Raw genomic sequence first — 18636 nt, 5'->3', positions numbered from 1 at the left:
GACCTTGTACCCTGCTTTCCCTAGGGTTTCGAGCAGGGTCTTGGTAGCATCCACACAGGTTTGTCTGGTAGGCGCGGCGAGCAGGATGTCGTCTACATATTGAACCATAACCACTCCGTCGGGAAGTACAGTGTCCTTGAGGTCCTTCCGCACACAGTCGTTGAATATGGTGGGGGTCGATCGGTACCCCTGTGGCATTCGGGTGTAGGTGAGTTTTTCTCCCCTCCAGGTAAAAGAGAAGATGTCTTGTGAGTCTTTGTTCAGGGGGATGCAGAAGAAGGCGTTGGCCAGGTCTATTGCAGAGAACCAGAGGTGGTCGGGGTTAACCACGTGGAGCGCCACCTGCGGGTTTGGCACCCTCTCGGGGGGTCCTTCCGTGGCGTCGTTTATTAGGCGGAGATCATGGGCCATCCTCCACGTGAGTCCGTCCGCCTTCTTCACTGGGAGAATCGGGGTGTTCCAAAGGGACTGAGAGGGCCGGAGCACTCCTACCTCTTTGAGTCCCTGTATGGTGGCAGTGATCCCTGCTTCTGCCTCGGGTCTGACCTTGTATTGGGGCTGATGAATCGGGGTTTGATCGGGTTTGAGAGGTATTTGGATGTTGTGTTGGGGGGTAAACCCCATGTCGTAGGCGCCGGTGGCCCAGAGATTCTGAGGGAGGCCGTCTAGCATGATCTTTACGTCGGGGTCTTCGGCTTCCAGGGGGCTGGGGGTGTCGACCTCCTCAGGGGCGAGCGGTCGGTCGCACTCCACTCGTTCTGCCACCCCCCAGGAGGCCGTTTGGGGGAAGGAGACCCGGATCAAGCCTTTGTCAGGGGCTAGGTGAATGTGTGGGTTGTCGGTGGGGGCCCACTCTCGTACTTGAGTCGCTCGGCAGACCATGGGCCCCAGCTTCATAGCCGTGTGGTGCTTGGCTACTGCCAGGGTCACGTGTGGTCGGGACTCGGGTTTGAGGCGGTACCAATATTCTTGATCCGGGGTGAGAAGGGTGAGGGCCGCCACCCCCTCAGGTCCGATGAACATTGTTTCGTAGAGGCACTTCTGGCCGGTTCCCTCCATTGTGCGTCTCCATTGTTCGTCGTAGCTTTCGTCTGGGTCTCGAAGGACATTGAGGGTCGTGTGGGGGGGGTCGTGCGGTGGGTAGAAGTCCCCCTGTTGATGGATCCAGGGGGCCCACTCTCGGTATGTTTCTTCTAGGGGCTTGAATCCGTCCGGGGTAGTCATGTTCCGGATCCAATATACGTCTGACGGGGGGCTTCGGGGCGGGGGTTCATGCACCAGCATCATCTGGAGCGGTTGGTCGGCTTCTGTCGTCATGGTAGTCCCTTCGGGGGAACAGCTGATGAGGCAGTTGATTTTGCTCAGGATGTCTCTACCCATGAGGTTGGTGGGACACTTGGGGGCATATAGGAGGGAGTGGTAGAAGGTTTGTCCCAGGATGGTGAGCGGCAAGGGGGTGGTGAAGGGGTTGGTCTTTTCTATTCCCGAGAACCCCATGGTAGTCAGGGTTCGAGTGGAGAGGGGCGGGATTTCATGGTTCAGGTCCCCGATGGTGGATACTGTGGCTCCGGTGTCGACCATGAAACGAATTGGTGTTTGGTTTACGAGTCCGTCCACCATTGGGGCTCCCGTTCCCAGGTTCACCACCTGGGTCCCTCTCGAGGCTCTCGGGTCCCGTCAATATTGGCCGTTGTATCCCGGGTCCTCCCAGAGAGGGTACATCGGGGTCCCGGGGTTTGAGGCATGTGTCGGTCCATTTCCAGGGTTACCGTGGGTCGGGCCGGGTTGCTGCTGATGATCCTGTTGGTCGTGTTGCATCGCTGGCTGTCCCGTTTGGGGGCACTCTTTCGCCCAGTGTCCCATGAGCCCACAAATGAAGCAGGGGTAGGACCGGGGGTTTGTGTTTGGGGTCCGGCCTCTTCCTCTCCATTTGAATCCGCTTCTTTGTTTGGACTGTTGGTTCTGATACATCCCGGGTCCCGTCTGTGTTGCTGGGTTCGAGGGTGGGTGTGTGGGGTATGGATACGATGGGTACGGGTACGGGTACGGGTACGGCGGGGGCTGGGGCCCCCATGCTTGAGCGGGAGGGGCTTGCATCTGGGTCGGAGGGGGTCCGCTGGGCTGTACCAAGGGGTTGGGGGCAGGCAGCGGGGCCGGAGGCGTGGCCACTTCGAGGGGCATGATCTCGGAGGCGTGGTCTTTGTTGGACTCCTTCTTGTCCCGGTTGTGTTCCTGGGTTGCTTTCTTGACGTCCATGCGCAAGAGTCGTTTCCTCAGGTCGCGGTCTTCTTTGACGTCCTCGTCCTCCCGTTCTTGCTCCAGGTTCACGTGGTGTGTAATGGCCTCCTCCCAGTCCATGGCGTTCATTCTTCCGAGTCCAATCACTGTTTTGAGGCCTTCGCGGGTCTTGGTGCAGAGACCCGTCTCAACCGCGATCCGGAACATGGCCTCGGTGGCGGCGGAGGCTCCTGGTCGGGTTCCGAATCCGTCTTTCCATCGTTCAGTGGCTCTTGTGAGGTATTCGCCCGCTGATTCACTGGGTTTTCTTTTCAGGCCGGTCATGCATGCTGCTGAGTTCTGAGGGGGGTATAGGCCCCTCAGGGCCTCCCACCATATGGGGCGGAAGGGGTCGAAAGGGGAGTCGTCCGGCTCTCTGGTGGTTCTGGCTGCGGTTTCCACGTCGTTGACTGCCCGGGGTCCTTCTCCTCTCATGAGGACCGCTCGGATGTCCCCCATGGTGAGCCGGTCAGCTGTGGTCAGTCGCTCGAGGTTTCTGATCCACTTGCCCGCCCCCTGTTTGATCGGGGGAAGGTCTTCCACTACTCCCTTGAGGTCGCGGTGGGTCCAGGGAACGTACATCGCTCGTCCTGCAGGGGTGTCCATTAGCGGGAACATCAGTCCTGGGCCCTCATCCAGGTCGCGGTTCGTCCGGCGGTCGAGGGCTTGGCTCCGTTGTGTCGGGGGGCCAGCTTGTGGAGTGCTGGTGATGGCCAGGGTCGCGATCGGGGTTGCGGTACTTCGGGCTTGTAATCTGCCCGGGCCAATTGTCCTGTGGATTGCGCCTCTTCCCCACCTCTGATCTCTGCCTTCGCTCCTTTCCCGCAGCTGTCGAGACAGGAGATGGACTTCTGTCTCGATGCCGAGGGACATTCTTGCCAGCGCTTCTTCTTTCCATCTCGTTCCCACTGGGTCCCACTCCACGGTGTCTGCGTCTTCTTCACCTCTTTCGTCTCTTTCCTCGTGTCTTTCGTGTCTCCCCTGGGGAATCCCGGAGTGTCTTCTCATTTCTGTTGTTGCTACTGTCACTTCCGTTTCTTCTTCTTTAGACGATAGGTTGATCAGGAAGGAGGCCAAGTCCAATGTGTTGGCGCCAGGTACGCCGATCCGCGTACGCATCCTTTCTGCTTCCGGTTGGGCTTCCCCTGGTGTTGGTGGCCTGGTTTCGGGGGCCTGGGCTTGGCTGTAGCTGGAGGAGGGGGGTGTCCAGTTCTCGGTGCTGGATGGTTCTTGCCCCAATGGCCCGGCCCTTCCTGGCATCATCGGGCATGGGGAGGGAGCTGTTGTCAGCTTCGGGCTTTCCTTGCTTTGTGGGTGGTTTGTCCTTGTGAAGTGGACCCCTTCTTTGGCTCGTTCCGGTTCCGGGGGGGGGTCTTTGCCAGGTCACCGTGACCGGGGACTGAGATGTGGCGTGGGTTATTTCGATAACTGGGCACATGAGATGGGGGGACCCGGGAACCTGGAAGTCGGTCGGGGCATAGGGGAGGGAGTGGTTGTACGGAGGTGGGCGGGCCTGCTCATCGGCCTTCGGTAGGGAGGGATAAGGTGAAGCTGTCAGGCTCGGTTGGGTAGGGGTTACTTGGTCCGTTAGGAAGGGATTCCTGGAGGAGGGGGCTGGTTTTAGGGTGTGGGGCGGGAGGCAAGAGGCCAATGCTTTTAATACTAAGATTCTCTTTTGTCTTTTCCGGTCTTGGGTTTCGAGTGCATCCGTTCGTCCCGTCATGGCTCCGGCGTTGTCGCGACGGACCTTTGCCCGCTCATACTGGCTGCCAATGTACGCGTGTCGGATCACGCCCTCTTTCTGCCAGGTTTTAATGTAGACATCACATCGGTTCTCCCATTTCTTCCGGTCTTGGCCTTTCAATATTTTTCCCGGTTCAGCGTTGAGGCACAACCAGCCCACCGCTCTGGTCCGTTGCTCGTCCGACATGGTGGGTGTGTTCGCCGTTCCTTAGCAGCCTGGTGTGGGGGTGGTCGGGGTCGTGGACGCCTTTGCACTGGAGGCCGGCTGCGGGGAGGTTTGTCTTTTTATCTTTATTATTCACCGGGATAATTCTTCTAGCAGGGGGTGATCGAGAGTCGGGGTTGGATTGGTATTGATGTTGTCCAGTGGGGGGCGCTGTAGTTGGGGAAGGGTAAGGTTGGAGTGGTCCAGTGGGGGGCGCTGTAGTTGGGGAAGGGTAGAGTTGGAGTTGTCCAGTGGGGGGGCGCTGTGGCTTGGGAAGGGTAAGGTTGGAGTGTTCCGGCAGGGGGCAGTCTAGTTGGGGAAGGGTAGAGTTGGAGTTGTCCAGTGGGGGGCGCTGTGGCTTGGGAAGGGTAAGGTTGGAGTGGTCCAGTAGGGGGCAGTCTAGTTGGGGAAGGGTAAGGTTTGAGTGGTCCAGCAGGGGGCGCTGTAGTTGGGGAAGGGTAGAGTTGGAGTTGTCCAGTGGGGGGCGCTGTAGTTGGGGAAGGGTAAGGTTTGAGTGGTCCAGCAGGGGGCGGTCTAGTTGGGGAAGGGTAAGTTGGAGTTGTCCAGTGGGGGGCGCTGTGGCTTGGGAAGGGTAAGGTTGGAGTGTTCCGGCAGGGGGCAGTCTAGTTGGAGAAGGGTAAAGTTGGAGTGGTCCAGCAGGGGGCGCTGTAGTTGGGGAAGGGTAGAGTTGGAGTTGTCCAGTGGGGGGGCGCTGTGGCTTGGGAAGGGTAAGGTTGGAGTGTTCCGGCAGGGGGCAGTCTAGTTGGGGAAGGGTAAAGTTGGAGTGGTCCAGCAGGGGGCGCTGTAGTTGGGGAAGGGTAGAGTTGGAGTTGTCCAGTGGGGGGCGCTGTGGCTTGGGAAGGGTAAGGTTGGAGTGGTCCAGTAGGGGGCGCGGTAGTTGGGGAAGGGTAGAGTTGGAGTTGTCCAGTGGGGGGCGCTGTGGCTTGGGAAGGGTAAGGTTGGAGTGTTCCGGCAGGGGGCAGTCTAGTTGGGGAAGGGTAAGGTTGGAGTGGTCCAGTAGGGGGCGCGGTGGTTGGGGAAGGGTAAGGTTGGAGTGGTCCGGCAGGGGGCGCTGTAGTTGGGGAAGGGTAGAGTTGGAGTTGTCCAGTGGGGGGGCGCTGTGGCTTGGGAAGGGTAAGGTTGGAGTGTTCCGGCAGGGGGCAGTCTAGTTGGGGAAGGGTAAGGTTGGAGTGGTCCAGCAGGGGGCAGTCTAGTTGGGGAAGGGTAAGGTTTGAGTGGTCCAGCAGGGGGCGGTCTAGTTGGGGAAGGGTAAGGTTGGAGTGGTCCAGCAGGGGGCGCTGTAGTTGGGGAAGGGTAGAGTTGGAGTTGTCCAGTGGGGGGGGCGCTGTGGCTTGGGAAGGGTAAGGTTGGAGTGGTCCGGTAGGGGGGCGCGGTGGTTGGGGAAGGGTAAGGTTGGAGTGTTCCGGCAGGGGGCAGTCTAGTTGGAGAAGGGTAAAGTTGGAGTGGTCCAGTAGGGGGCAGTATAGTTGGGGAAGGGTAAGGTTTGAGTGGTCCAGTAGGGGGCAGTCTAGTTGGGGAAGGGCAAGGTTGGAGTTGTCCAGTGGGGGGGCGCGGTGGTTGGGGAAGGGTAAGGTTGGAGTGGTCCAGTGGGGGGGGCGCTGTGGTTGGGGAAGGGTAAGGTTGGAGTTGTCCAGTGGGGGGCGCTGTGGTTGGGGAAGGGTAAGAGTTGGAGTGGTTAAACTTTTGGCGGAGGGGGAGGTGTGGCTTCGGACTGAGCGAGAGAACTCAAAAAATGGCGGCCCTGATGCTATAACTCTGTGTGGCCTGTCTAACACACAAGAGCGGATGAGAGACTAGGGGGTAACTTTTGTCACTCTTGGAGGAGGAGAACGAGAAAAAGGAGGAAAAAACAGGGGGGAGGGAAGCAAAAAACAACAACAGGGCCTATAGACGTTATTCAATACATCCAGATATTCTTTATAGCCAATAATCGTTATCTATCTTTATTGATTAATCTGCGTCAATCAGACTAAACCGTCAACCAACGCGGCAAAGAGATGTTGTTTAGTATTGTGGTTTATCTATGCGACAGGTCCGGCAGTAATTCAAAGAAACACAGTAAAAGAGATATCATTTATCCTTGTCAACTTGTCTAGGTCTAGTTTTAACGGTTCAAACAGTAAATTGAAGCGACACAGTAAAAAAGGTTATTTATCATTGTCAATTTATCTATTTCCGCTGGTTACGCCATAGAGCAACGCAATACGTCAGAGAGACATTTATTCATTATTATCAATCTATCTATTCCTACATTTACCCGTTTTAACGGACAAAGATAGAGCGGATCACGCATACACACCCACTGATTCACTCACAGATTCCCTCTTTCTCGCAGACGCACCCAGAAACATATCGACAGACTTCTCATTCTGTGTCCCGCACCCACAATCATCAGACACAGCAGAATAGCGTTAAGCATAGCAAAGCAAGCAAGCGTTGCACACATATTTCCATATTTTAGCCGGCCCAAAAATACGCTCGCTCTCTTTCTTTCTCTCTCTCTGGGCCTCTTACACACACACACACACACACACACAGCCACTCCGTCTCTCTCTCTCTTATTCTCGCGCATACACACACTGTTTCCTTTGCAAAGGGACTTTAACCCTGATAAAGGACTCTAAACTTCTCACCACATAGAATTATTTAATACACAGATTATTCCATCTGGGTTCCGAACCCGGCCCAGGCATCCCTCTGAGTCCACTCAATGGCTCAGGCATATATTCCATCTGGGTTCCGAACCCGGCCCAGGCATCCCTCTGAGTCCACTCAATGGCTCAGGCATATATTCCATCTGGGTTCCGAACCCGGCCCAGGCATCCCTCTGAGTCCACTCAATGGCTCAGGCATATATTCCATCTGGGTTCCGAACCCGGCCCAGGCATCCCTCTGAGTCCACTCAATGGCTCAGGCATATATATTCTGGCCATCGGTAGTCTTGTATCACTGACCGATTCTTATAGGCCCTATGGTCTCGAGGGTATTCTTTCACCATGCAACGAGCCGATATTCGATGTGTCACGCATTCGGGGTCAATCGGGTTTTACGGGGAAATGCTGGGGTGCAGTCCTATTAGTCCCCACGAGATATCCCGTAGCGAACCGTTCTCACAGTCTCATCTCCTAATGTGGTTCCTATATAACTATGCAGAGTTTGGATTTTATCAACAGGTTCTGCCTACCTTTTGTTGGGCGATCGCGAGGTGAGACTGCAGGAATCGGTCCGGTTCTCCGGGATCCCGAGGCCGTGCCGCTCTCCGTCTCTCGTTTCCCAGTTGCGGTCCAATTCAGAAAAAATCACGTCGGGGTCACCAAATTGTTGGGAAAAACGGTCTGTCTAGTTACTGGACCAGATGAAATGAGACGGAGAGGTAATAAAGTCTATCGGCACGAGGACCTTGGATTTATTAAGTAAAGTGGCAACGGTTATACAGAGTCATAAGCGTGAGAAATCGAATATGTCTAAGTCCCTAATCAGCGCTGATGGTTCGTCCGGAGCTTCGCCTCCGTGGAAGGTCTGCTTCGGAAGAAGGTGAAGAGTCCCAGAGTGATACAGTCTTATGCTGTATCTCCTCGTGATGAGGTGTGTGCGTTTGAGATGTGTGTGGTTCTGTGTGTTTTTACTTGACCTTGGTTCCCAGGCACTAGTGTATGCATGTATATCTTCTTGTGTTCCTCCTTACGGGGGAGAGCTTCAGAGCATCACCTGTTGTGGTCCTCCCGTCCTTGAGGATGACTGGTGCATTGTCTGAGTGTCTACCATCTGCCGGGAGGAGATATGGGGCCCTGGCTCTGGCCCTGACCTGACTATATTCTCATGTATGTGTTATGTGTTAAAAGTTGACTATATTATAAGGTGACTGCCATGTGATGTGCTCATTAAGCTAGGGTAGGAGTTAGCTATATTTATAATGTACATGTGATGTGCTCAGCAGGTTATTTTGCCCCAACAATATCTATATCATATAATATATATTATCACGGCCAAAAGCTGAGTGAGCCACTAGACGATATTATGAATCTCAAACTACCACGTCGGGTTCTCCGACGTCTCTGGTTCTTCCACATCCACATCAATCTGAAGTAGACTGAACCACAACATGGAGGAGAAAAGGATTGTTGCCCGCGGTTGCCTCCCGCCGGAGCCTCGCTGCCGAGGGACCACCGCCTCGGCAGCGGTCAGCGCTTAGGCACCACCGCCTCTTGCAGCGCCGGGGCGGTGGTCCCTCGGCAGCGGGAAGCGGGGCTCAAGCGGGAGACATCCACGGCCAACAATCCCTTTCTCCTCCATGTCATGGTTCATGTACTTCAGGGAGTCAAAGCCAAAGTTCCTTTCCCCCAATTTATTCTCAAACATGGCTGAGATAGCCCCCACTACGAGTCGGGTTGTGGAAATACCGGAGACGAGAGTCAAACGTGTTATTCGCCCAACCCAGTCTCGCGGAAATAAGTGACACGTCACGTCATTTAATCTATTCTTTCGTCATCTGGGACACGTCATTTCAATTTTTTCGTGCCAAAAAGCACAAATTTTTAACAATATTTTACTTTTGGCCACCCGTTTCTACTTTCACCTTTGATTCTGAGAAATTGTGACAATTCACGGATATATTTATTGCAGGTGCGCTGCTCTGTAGGCAAACCACAACGGGAAGAAAGGTAGCTGCTTCATCTCTTCTTTTTAGAATGAGTTTGAAATTTGTGCTTTTGGCACGAAAAAATTGAAATGACGTGTCCCAGATCACGAATGAATAGATTAAATGACGTGACGTGAGAGTATCACGTATTTCCGTGAGACTGGGTTGTATGCGCCATAACACCAACAGCAGAACGGTTATCCAAATAACAAGGAAGTGTACAACACATAATACATAGATATCTATATCATATAATACATATGATCACGGCCAAAAGTTGTGTGCGCCTCCAGAAGATATTATGAATGACAAACGACTTCGTCGGGTTCTCCGACGTCTCTGGTTCTTCCACTTCCACAACAATCTGAAGTAGACTGAACCATGCGCTGCCTGCTGCCTGCTGCCCGCTGCCGGGCGCTGGTGCTTCGCGGCGGTGGTGCCTCGCGGCAACCGGCGGCAGGCAGCATGTCACAGTTCATGTACTTCAGGGAGTCAAAGCCAAAGTTCCTTTCCCCAAATTCCTTCTCAACCATGGCTGAGATAACCCCAACTACAGACTTGTTGTGGAAATACCAAAGACGTCAAAGAATCAACGTGTTATGCGCCATAACACCAACTGCAGAACGGTTATCTAAATAGCAAAGAAGTGTACAACACTTGCGTAACAGTGTGTGTAATCTCACACACACGTGGTGCTCGCACGGTCGAAGCTCATTGGTGGGCCAAATTCTGTGGGCTGGCATGGCAGAGAAAGGGGAGGTGGCATCTCCCCTTATGACGACATACGGGGAAAATTCCAAAACGGCGCGTCTGAGCTAAGTTTTTTCAAAGGCGGAGCAGAAGGCCTAGTGCTCGTTTTACCCCCAACGAAATTTCTAGCTACTTGGGGAGCATAGGTAGGCTAGGGGAACTCATATTAATGTTAGAAAACCTCAGAAAGTGACATTTTCATGCCATAGGATCTTTAATTAATTAATGTGATTATTTCTTAGTTTCGGTTTGACCACAGACAGCAGAATAGGCAGAACTCATCGCGATCATCATAAATGTTGATTCAGCGATGCATCATATATTCCGTAACATCCGAATCGATTGATGAAAGACAGGAGCATGAGTTAGAGACAAATAAAACAAACGAGGAAGAAGAAAGGCATCGCAAATGACTGCGTTACTGGAGAAAGAGAGCGTATGTTTTTTGCTTCATTTCACATATAACAAACACTGGGACAAAAGTAGTTGATTTCTGTGTTTAACTGAGAAAACAGGGAGGGGAAGGCTGGGACTCTATAATGTTCAGCTAACTGGTGTAAATAATAACAATAAAAAAAAAAAATTCTCCAACGCGTGCAGCTGTGTGATGTATTGTATGATGGGTACGTTTAGGGTTATGATAAGACCTATCTTTTAGCGTTCACCACGAATGAAAGCAGTGCCAACATTTAAATCGTTTTTAACCATTCAGCTAACACAAGGCAACAGGCGGATTTCAGTGTGCTGCTCGATGACATGCAAATGCAGACCGAAGCGTCATCAACACGCACACAAGTGTGAAGTTCACATATAAGGTAATTTCTGCCGGCTAAAATACTACCTCAGGGGTAGTCTTTTTTCAGGATGTTTTCAGGATACCAATGTCAGGATATGTCGTTCACATATACGGCCCATTGGGAGAATAGCAGACTAATAGCAGGACTTAAGTGTATGTGTGAAAGCACCAACTTTCATTGGAATCAGACAGAAGGGATGAGACTCTACTTTCTGCACGGATTGAATAAGGTTGACTAGAAACTGATGCTTTTATTTTAAAGAACTTTTATTAAGTCCATTTTACTAAAATTGGTAATCTTTCAGTGCACAACAAAAAACTGTATCCAGAATAGTGAAATATGCCAGCTAAATAATAGAAAAGGATAGAATAGTAATTTAATTGTCATTGTGCAGTAGGTCCATACCGCCTTATAAACAGGGGTCTTCAACGTTTCTAGGCCAAGGACCCCTTATCTGATAGAGTAACGGAGCAGGGAACCCCACTACATATATTGTTTAACACTGTGTTCAATATTAAACTGCCTAAAGTGTCATGTATGAACGTACCTTTATTTATTTGCGTTATTGTGCATACAAAACTAAGGCTAAGTAACAAGTATTAAGCAAAGTCCCCTCCACTCCATTCCACTCCACTGCCCCCCCACCCCACTCTGTTCTCCGTCAACATCAATGTTGTATAAATAAATATGTTATTGAATGCATCTTTGAAAAATAAAATGTTGGATTCATGTTAATGTGTATTTTCAGAAATAGTAAAAAAACAATAATCAAATAATTAATACGATTTAATTAATTAATTAATTAATTCCCATGTACCTTGTTAAACGATGCATTTTTATTTAACAATGTAATGGAAAGAACATAGTGCATTCACATGCAAGCAAAAATCAAGAACTAACAAGCTAGCGCAACAGGCTAAATTGTTGGCGCAACAGGGTTAGGGTTATGGTGGTAGTGGTTAGGTTAGGTTTAGGCAGTGTTGGGACTAACGCGTTATTAAGTAACGCTTTACAGTAACTACGTTACTTTTGCGGTAGCGAGCACTGTTACTTATTACTTTGTCAAAATCAGTAACGCGTTTATCGTTACTGCGATTTAAACAGGCTCGTTACTCGTTACTTCACGTGCATAACCCAGGACTACAGTTTCCGTGGTGGACTTGAAGCAGACGTGAGTCACGTGACGCAGCGACGCGCAAGAAAATTAATTAAAACAATGGCGGTGTCACACCAAATTTGTACCGGGTGCCAAATTTGTACCGGGTACGTAATCCATACGTAATCCATTCTAAACCTGCCTGGCAACAGATGATCGCGGACGATCGCGTCGATTGACGTAGGAAGGTTCAAGAACATTCGCGAAGTCATTCATTGAGTTCAACAACGTTCGCGAAGTCGTTCATTGAGCGCGACAAGACAGATAGCACTAACTTTACAAATTACATTTATTAGCGTTCCTAACTTTATATTTGTATTGCATTTGTATTAGCTAAATTCGAATAAACAATTAAATGCAATACAAATTGCGTACAGAGTCATTTGAACAAGGCCCATTGATCACGCCTCTTGTGCTGAAGAAAATTACGATAGCTTCCCGAGACCAACTTGCAATCTACGATTGAGTTGGGTCTGGCAAAAGCCAGGCTAGCCACACGCTGTCGCTCGCTCGTTCGCTCACTCGCTGACGGCACTCACACACACTGCCTTATGGTGCGTTTTATTATCCATCCGTCTCGGAGGTCCGAGAACGTTGCCTAGCGACACGCATGAACACGTTTTCAACTACACATCCACTTGGGTTTTGGATTGTCGGTGCCGTTAAAGTAGTCAACGATTATAAATTATTATTTATAATTTTTTCATATATATAATAAATGCTACTTTGACGACACCGACAATCCAAAATCCAAGTGTGAATCTAGATGGAAAAAGTGTGTAGGTCAAAACGTGAGCAGCTTTTACTTCTTCGCCACCTACAGAGCTTATTATGTATGGTCATTCAAACACCCATGTTATTTCCCATAGACATTTGACCGATGGAACCAGGAGCCACGGAGGCGGGACTTATTCTTCAGAGGTCTATTCTCGCGCACAAACATACGCTACTCTCGTAATGTACTCCGGGTAACGTCGGTCATTTCTATACATTATCCCTTACTTAACAAGTGTTCCAACTTGACGGCACTTTCAAGCAGCACTCAAGCGCTTTATTTCAAAAAGAATTCATATGGAATAGAGTTGTATAAACGAACAGTGGTATTTCATTTTATTGGTTGTATTTGATCATGTTGTTTGTGTCATCCCTTTTTGCATGTTGTATTTGTGTCTTTACCACTGTTGATAACCAAGTTTCCCTTTCGGGACAACTACTGAACTGAAAAGAGCTGAACTGATGGACGACCGATTCGGAGCCACACTTGGTCCAGCAGAACAGGTGATGGGAGAAACAAGAGCACAGCCAACAAGAAAAAAGAAAAACACCTTGGTTGGCGTATTTAAAAGAGCGTATTTCATCGAATATAGGAAGAACTGGGAGTATCTGGTTCGACTCCCTCGTTTATGCAAAGTAAAATAGGAAACGTACCACATATTTCCTGCATTTAAATCCTTATTGTATAGCCTTCACCTTGATCGTCACCGCTTACTTATTTGGAAAGCTCTATATTGCCCTCTAGTGGACATTCGATGGAATGACTAAATTTGGGCAGGAGAATTTGCGCAAAATGTGCGTTATATCCTTTGCATCACAGTAAACAATTGCGTTTCTTCCATTTGCTTATGCTTCAATATATCATATCAGTTAAATATGAATCTGATATGATTCCATAACATAAGCCTTCTAGACCACTAAGATCTTCTGAGACCAATCTGTTAATTATCCCCAGGGTAAACACGAAACATGGGAAAGCAGGATTTAGTTACTATACAACAAATAACTGGAGTAAACTCCCTGAGGTTTAAACACATTGCACTCTCTAATGCTTTTTTTTTTACTTTGCCTTGATTTTCTGATCTATTTTACAATTTTTTTGCAGATGTTTTCTTTTCTATTAATTAATTTTATTAAAATTTATCGAATGACAATGTTTATATGTGAAGCACTTTGAGTTTGCCTTGTGTATGAAAAGTGCTATATAAATAGAGATGCCTTGCCTTGACTTGCCTTAAAGATGTCTGCCCTGAAAAATGTGAGGAGAAGCGAGCAGCAGTTTGAGAACTTTTGCAAACAGATGCAGTCACCAGGTGAAGGATGGGACTTGTGGTCTGATGTAGTGGCGTCACTAGGCTGTTTTATTTGGGCCTAAAGCGCCAAATATTATTTAATTAGCCCCGAATAAATATATATATATATATATATATATATAAAATCTGTCTCTCACTTGTATTCATTTTACCCTGAAATAACTTGAATGGAACTTTAGATGTTTTGGTATAAGCAGCACAGCAGTCAGGTAGCTATTTAAAGCTATAATAAACTGCATATTTTGTTTATTTAGGTAAAGAATTATGAAAAAATTTGAATCCACAATAAAGCATACAAAGAAAATTGTCGCATTTTCATTTTCCCTCTGGGCTAAGCCCCGGATGTTTATGAAACCTAGAGACGCCCACTCTAAGGTTGGGCCAAGGGCTACATACCTCTTCTACACAATCCTCAACATCAGTATCTTAGTTATTAACAGATTAATGAAAACACATCCTCTATCTTCCCTTGATGTAGAAAACTGCAATTATGATCATGGTGTTCAGTAGTCTGAATCTGAGCAGCAACATATTGCAATTCAGAATCTATAGATATTTGACTGGAGAACAGAATATCTTATTTAAGTTACAAGCCCAGATATGAAAGAAAGATAAAACTGGGATTTCTTTTATTTCATTAACTTTTTCACAAAAAAGGTTAGCAAAATAAAATATATATTTTCGATTACTGTTACAAGTAATGAAACTTGTTGTTGAAATGAAAACTGGCCTTCGTTCAATAATTGCGTAGTTCAAGGGTTGCTTTAATGGTAGATTTGGATGGATGAGAGCAATGTTGTTCGTACAGACTAAACTTGAGATTGTTCATCCTCAAACATGTGATAGCTGAACAATATAAATGCCGGTCTTCATGTTTTTTTCAAGTAGTACATGCATGTGCCCACCTGTGATACAAATAATTCTGCCAATACAGTTATTTAGGGGTATGCCACTTCAAGCTCCAGCCAAAGTGTTTCCTTTTTATTATGCATGTATCTAAGATGGTGAACAGGCCCCTTTCCTTATTATAGCAAGACCTCAGGATACAGGAGTGTACAGGATATTATGTTTAGTGTCACTCTCTGTCTGAGAGCATATTGCACTCATATTACACTGAATTCTTTAACACCTTTTAATGTGTACGCCAGAATAAAACACAGCGATGGAAGATTAATGGTTTATGCTGCTGAGTTGGGATCCACACAGTGGGGGTCCAGTACACCATTATACCAGTTCAAACTTGTTCAATGTCAATACAATTTCACAGCAATGAAATCAAACTCTTCTATAAATAATTTGAAGATGCAATGAGCAGTTGGATGTGATCATTTTAAAGTTAATTTGCATTAATGACATTAATTAAGGAGAAACAAAAAAGTTAAAATATAGTCTTGCGTAGCAAGTAGGTAGTAGTTGGCGGATAAAATAACTATATTGCAAGCAGTGATTAGGAGAAAATCTGGCAAAGCTTCATGGATATTTGGTCATCCCACAAAAACCCCATAGGGTCAGATTTCTAAAGATTGCTTGCTTCAGTATAATAGCATCCCCCAACATAACAGTAAGTCTATACTGCCTTATGATTCAAGCAAGGCTGGGACAGTAACGTCAGTGGTCAGTGGACTACAGACAACAGTTCACGCCGGCAAGCTGAGAAGCCTTTCAGAGTTCTTCAGTTCCTAAACCACAGTCCCCCATCTCACACTCTCTGACCACACCTCTCCTCTCTAGTCTGGACTACCCTTCACCTACCATGTGATTCCTCTCATTTCCTTCTCTTACTTTTTTCCTTCCCTACCTAATTCCCTACCTCCCTTTCTTCCTACTTAGGTCCCTCCTTCCTTTCTTTCGTCCCTCCCTCTCCCCCCAGTTCATTGCTCAGACGTTGCATGTGACTGAACTGCCAGTAACCCGGACTCCAAACCATCCGTCCCAGAAGTTGGTGTCTTGACCTCCGTGCTCAAAGGAGATGAATCGTAGTCCGGGGCCGTACTCTGAGAAGGTGTGGCTCACCTGGTGGAGCACCGCCACAACAGACAATTAGTCAGAGCAAAGCCAAGAGGTTGGTCTACTGTGGGCAAGGTTAGTAAGGACAGTGTGTAAAAGAGTATGTGTGATTGTGCGTGTGTGTGTGTTTGTTTGTCGGTGTGTGTGTGGTGTGTGAGTGTGAGTGTGTGTGAGTGTTAGTGTGTGAGTGTGCACGTGTGTGTGAGGCCTCCACCGTGTGTCCCTGCTCCCGCTCTATACCTGTTTCCATGAACACCCGCCATCCGTGTCCGGGTCGAGGGTCACCGGGTCGGGCTTGAACTCCTGCAGAACTTCCTGGTTCTCGTCCAATAGACACACGGTGATCTCATAGGTGCAGCCGCAGTCGGTCCTCCCGCAGTACCTGAAGGTGAGTGACCCCTTAGATATGGGACGCAAGTTGTACGACATGAAAATAGCCGGCCTCTACACACTCCCTCCATCCCCACTCACCAATCCTCTACTGTGATGGTTGGCTGGGAGTCAAGCACCTCTGCAGTGTAGCCGTCTGCCAGGAGATCCACCTCCTGCTTCTTGAGACACAGTCTGTATGTCAGTCAAAGATAATCCCACGAGGGGGGGGAGGGGTAATTAAGCAATGTAATGAAGCATTCTACAGGACTGTTTATTACTAAAACATATCGCGGGAAAAGCACCAATTTCATTGTTATAGAGATTATGTGCAATTTGCTGTGGAGTCAACTCAGAAATTTGAGTCGAGCAGTAAGTGGAGACCTGTGCTTCGGCAGTGAATGTGCTGTAAATTCGACTTTGACCACAGTTTAAATTTAAGATTTCTCCTACTCATCGGATCAATAAAACTAAATGGACCACTCACTCAAAGGACGTCGCAAAGTACTTTGTCACTTCCTCATTGCCAAAATCGTAGCCGCAATCGCCCGGTAGTTCTTCTACTTTCCAAGAGCTCCCCCCATTCTCTGTCAGCTCCCAGAACTCCAGCTCCTCTATGAGGAATAAAGTCAGCCACAGGGGAATTTTCCAAACACATTGTTGTCTTAAACTAAATACTTTTTTGTCAATCATTGCTTTCCTTTATAACAGTGTTTTTCTTTTCAAAGTGGTACAGAACAGGTAAACATCATCCATATTATAACAATTGCCTTCAAAATGCAATAATGTGTGATTGGGAGTTATTGAAATAAAGGCATGGGAATTTTTAGTCATGTAATAAATATACGTCAAAAATATAAATGTAAAAAAATAATAACCTCAAAAATAATATAATTCCTCCGTACCTTCCCCGTTGGGGTTTTTGAGCAGGTTGTGAGCCATGGGTGCTGGTCAAGGAAATATTTGTCTGGAATCACAAACAATGACAAAAATGACAATACTGTGGAGTCAGTCCGATACTCTGATCAAAAACTCTGGAACACAAAGCGAAAGGCATGCAGCTATGGAGCCTTGTTCTCAGACTCACAAACAGTGAGTGCTTTGTTTGAAATTGCCTGGATACCAATGAAAAGATATAGCTACTGGGCACTCAAGGGCTACGCAGACCCTGGTTACGTAGCATTTGTTGTTTTTTAAAACTTAGGGACACTGTGACTCTTCATAGATGCTTCTCAGAGTCAGAGACCTGTCAAAACAATACAGAACCGACAACATTTTAAAGCCCCTATATATAATTTCACATACTGCATAAAGCATGATCAAATATGGGGTTACATAGTCTCTAGGTAGTCTATTGATTGGGTCTTTATGGTTTACAGTGGTTGACCAAGAATCCATGAGTCATGAAATGCACAATGCATTTGTGTGCATAAGTGTGGTTGTGTGCCCGTGTGTGTGTGTGTGTGTGTGTGTGTGTGTGTGTGTGTGTGTGTGTGTGTGTGTGTGTGTGTGTGTGCTTATGTGTGTGTATTGTGTATTTCCTCAGTGAATAGACTGAATAGACACTGCGCCCCCACTCTGAGAAAGCAAAGTCATCGTGGTGTTGACGTGTGAGACCACAGCACAATACAGTTTATATATGGACAGTCGCGTTTATCATAGATAACAAATGAAGAACAAACATGTACACATTACTCACGCAAAGGTCGTGCAGTCGTTTATTGTGTCCGTCTGTCTGTCTCAACCTCTCCCGTGCTTGTTCCCTCGGACACCGGAGCTATGTCGCAGTGAGAGCGAGCTCACCATGGGGAGGGTTTTATATAACAGCTACACACACACACGCACACACACGCACGCACACACACGCACGCACACACGCACACACGCACACACACACACACACACACACACACACACACACACACACACCCACACACACACACAAACTTAGCTCAGTCCGAATCAGCAGAGCTATGCATGCACTCAGCACAATGTCCTTTGGAGCTCGTCTATGAAAAGCCAGGGCGGCCCTGTGATGAGAGATGTGGCTCATAGTAGCACAAGAAAGGAACACAAGGATAAAACTTGGATTACATTGCTTACATTACCAGCCTCGTGGCAACTGATAAAACCTTTATTCTTCTTACATGTGATCCTCTTTAAACATTAGTTTGTTTGTTTTTTTAATTACATGAAATGCTTTATTTCACAACAAAAAAGTTCAAATCAGTCTTAGAGGTGCAGTGTGTAGAATTCTGTGCCATCCAGCGCAGCGGACTTGGCAGAAATGTGATATTCATTGGTATTCATTTGGTTGCAATTTGCTACTTGACCGCTAGATGTCACTAAAGAGAGAGGCTCAGAAAAGCTACGGATGGCTGTGTTGTCTGCTTCTCCTTCAGCTGAATTAAATCCATCATAATGCTTTGCTCTAACGTTGCCTTATGTTCAGGATTACAAGTACCTCAGTGTCCACTCGCACAACTGGACAGGAAACTGAACTCCAACTGAGGGAGCTACGGTCCTCCAACATTTGCAGCGCCGAGGACATTCTATGAGTCTGCAGGGACCAGCGCCCTCTAAAC

General features: G+C 48.1%; 1 protein-coding gene across 1 annotated transcript; it reads right to left on the bottom strand.

The window, feature by feature from the left end:
- Positions 1–14276: 14276 nt before the first annotated feature.
- On the bottom strand, positions 14277–17852 carry fbxo2 (F-box protein 2). The gene is made up of 6 exons (XM_079742318.1): positions 17751–17852; positions 16957–17018; positions 16539–16665; positions 16154–16246; positions 15923–16064; positions 14277–15688 (listed from the first exon to the last, which is right to left on the bottom strand). The coding sequence occupies exons 2-6, from the start codon at positions 16991–16993 to the stop codon at positions 15554–15556; spliced, it is 534 nt and encodes a 177-aa protein (XP_079598444.1). The 5' UTR covers positions 16994–17018; positions 17751–17852; the 3' UTR covers positions 14277–15553.
- Between the last annotated feature and the right edge of the window lie 784 nt (positions 17853–18636).

This window comes from Pollachius pollachius (assembly GCF_949987615.1).
Source record: "Pollachius pollachius genome assembly, chromosome: 8".
Classification (NCBI taxonomy): domain Eukaryota; kingdom Metazoa; phylum Chordata; class Actinopteri; order Gadiformes; family Gadidae; genus Pollachius; species Pollachius pollachius.
The sequence above is the reverse complement of the archived record's forward strand: the minus strand, read 5'-3'. Positions and strand labels throughout refer to the sequence as shown.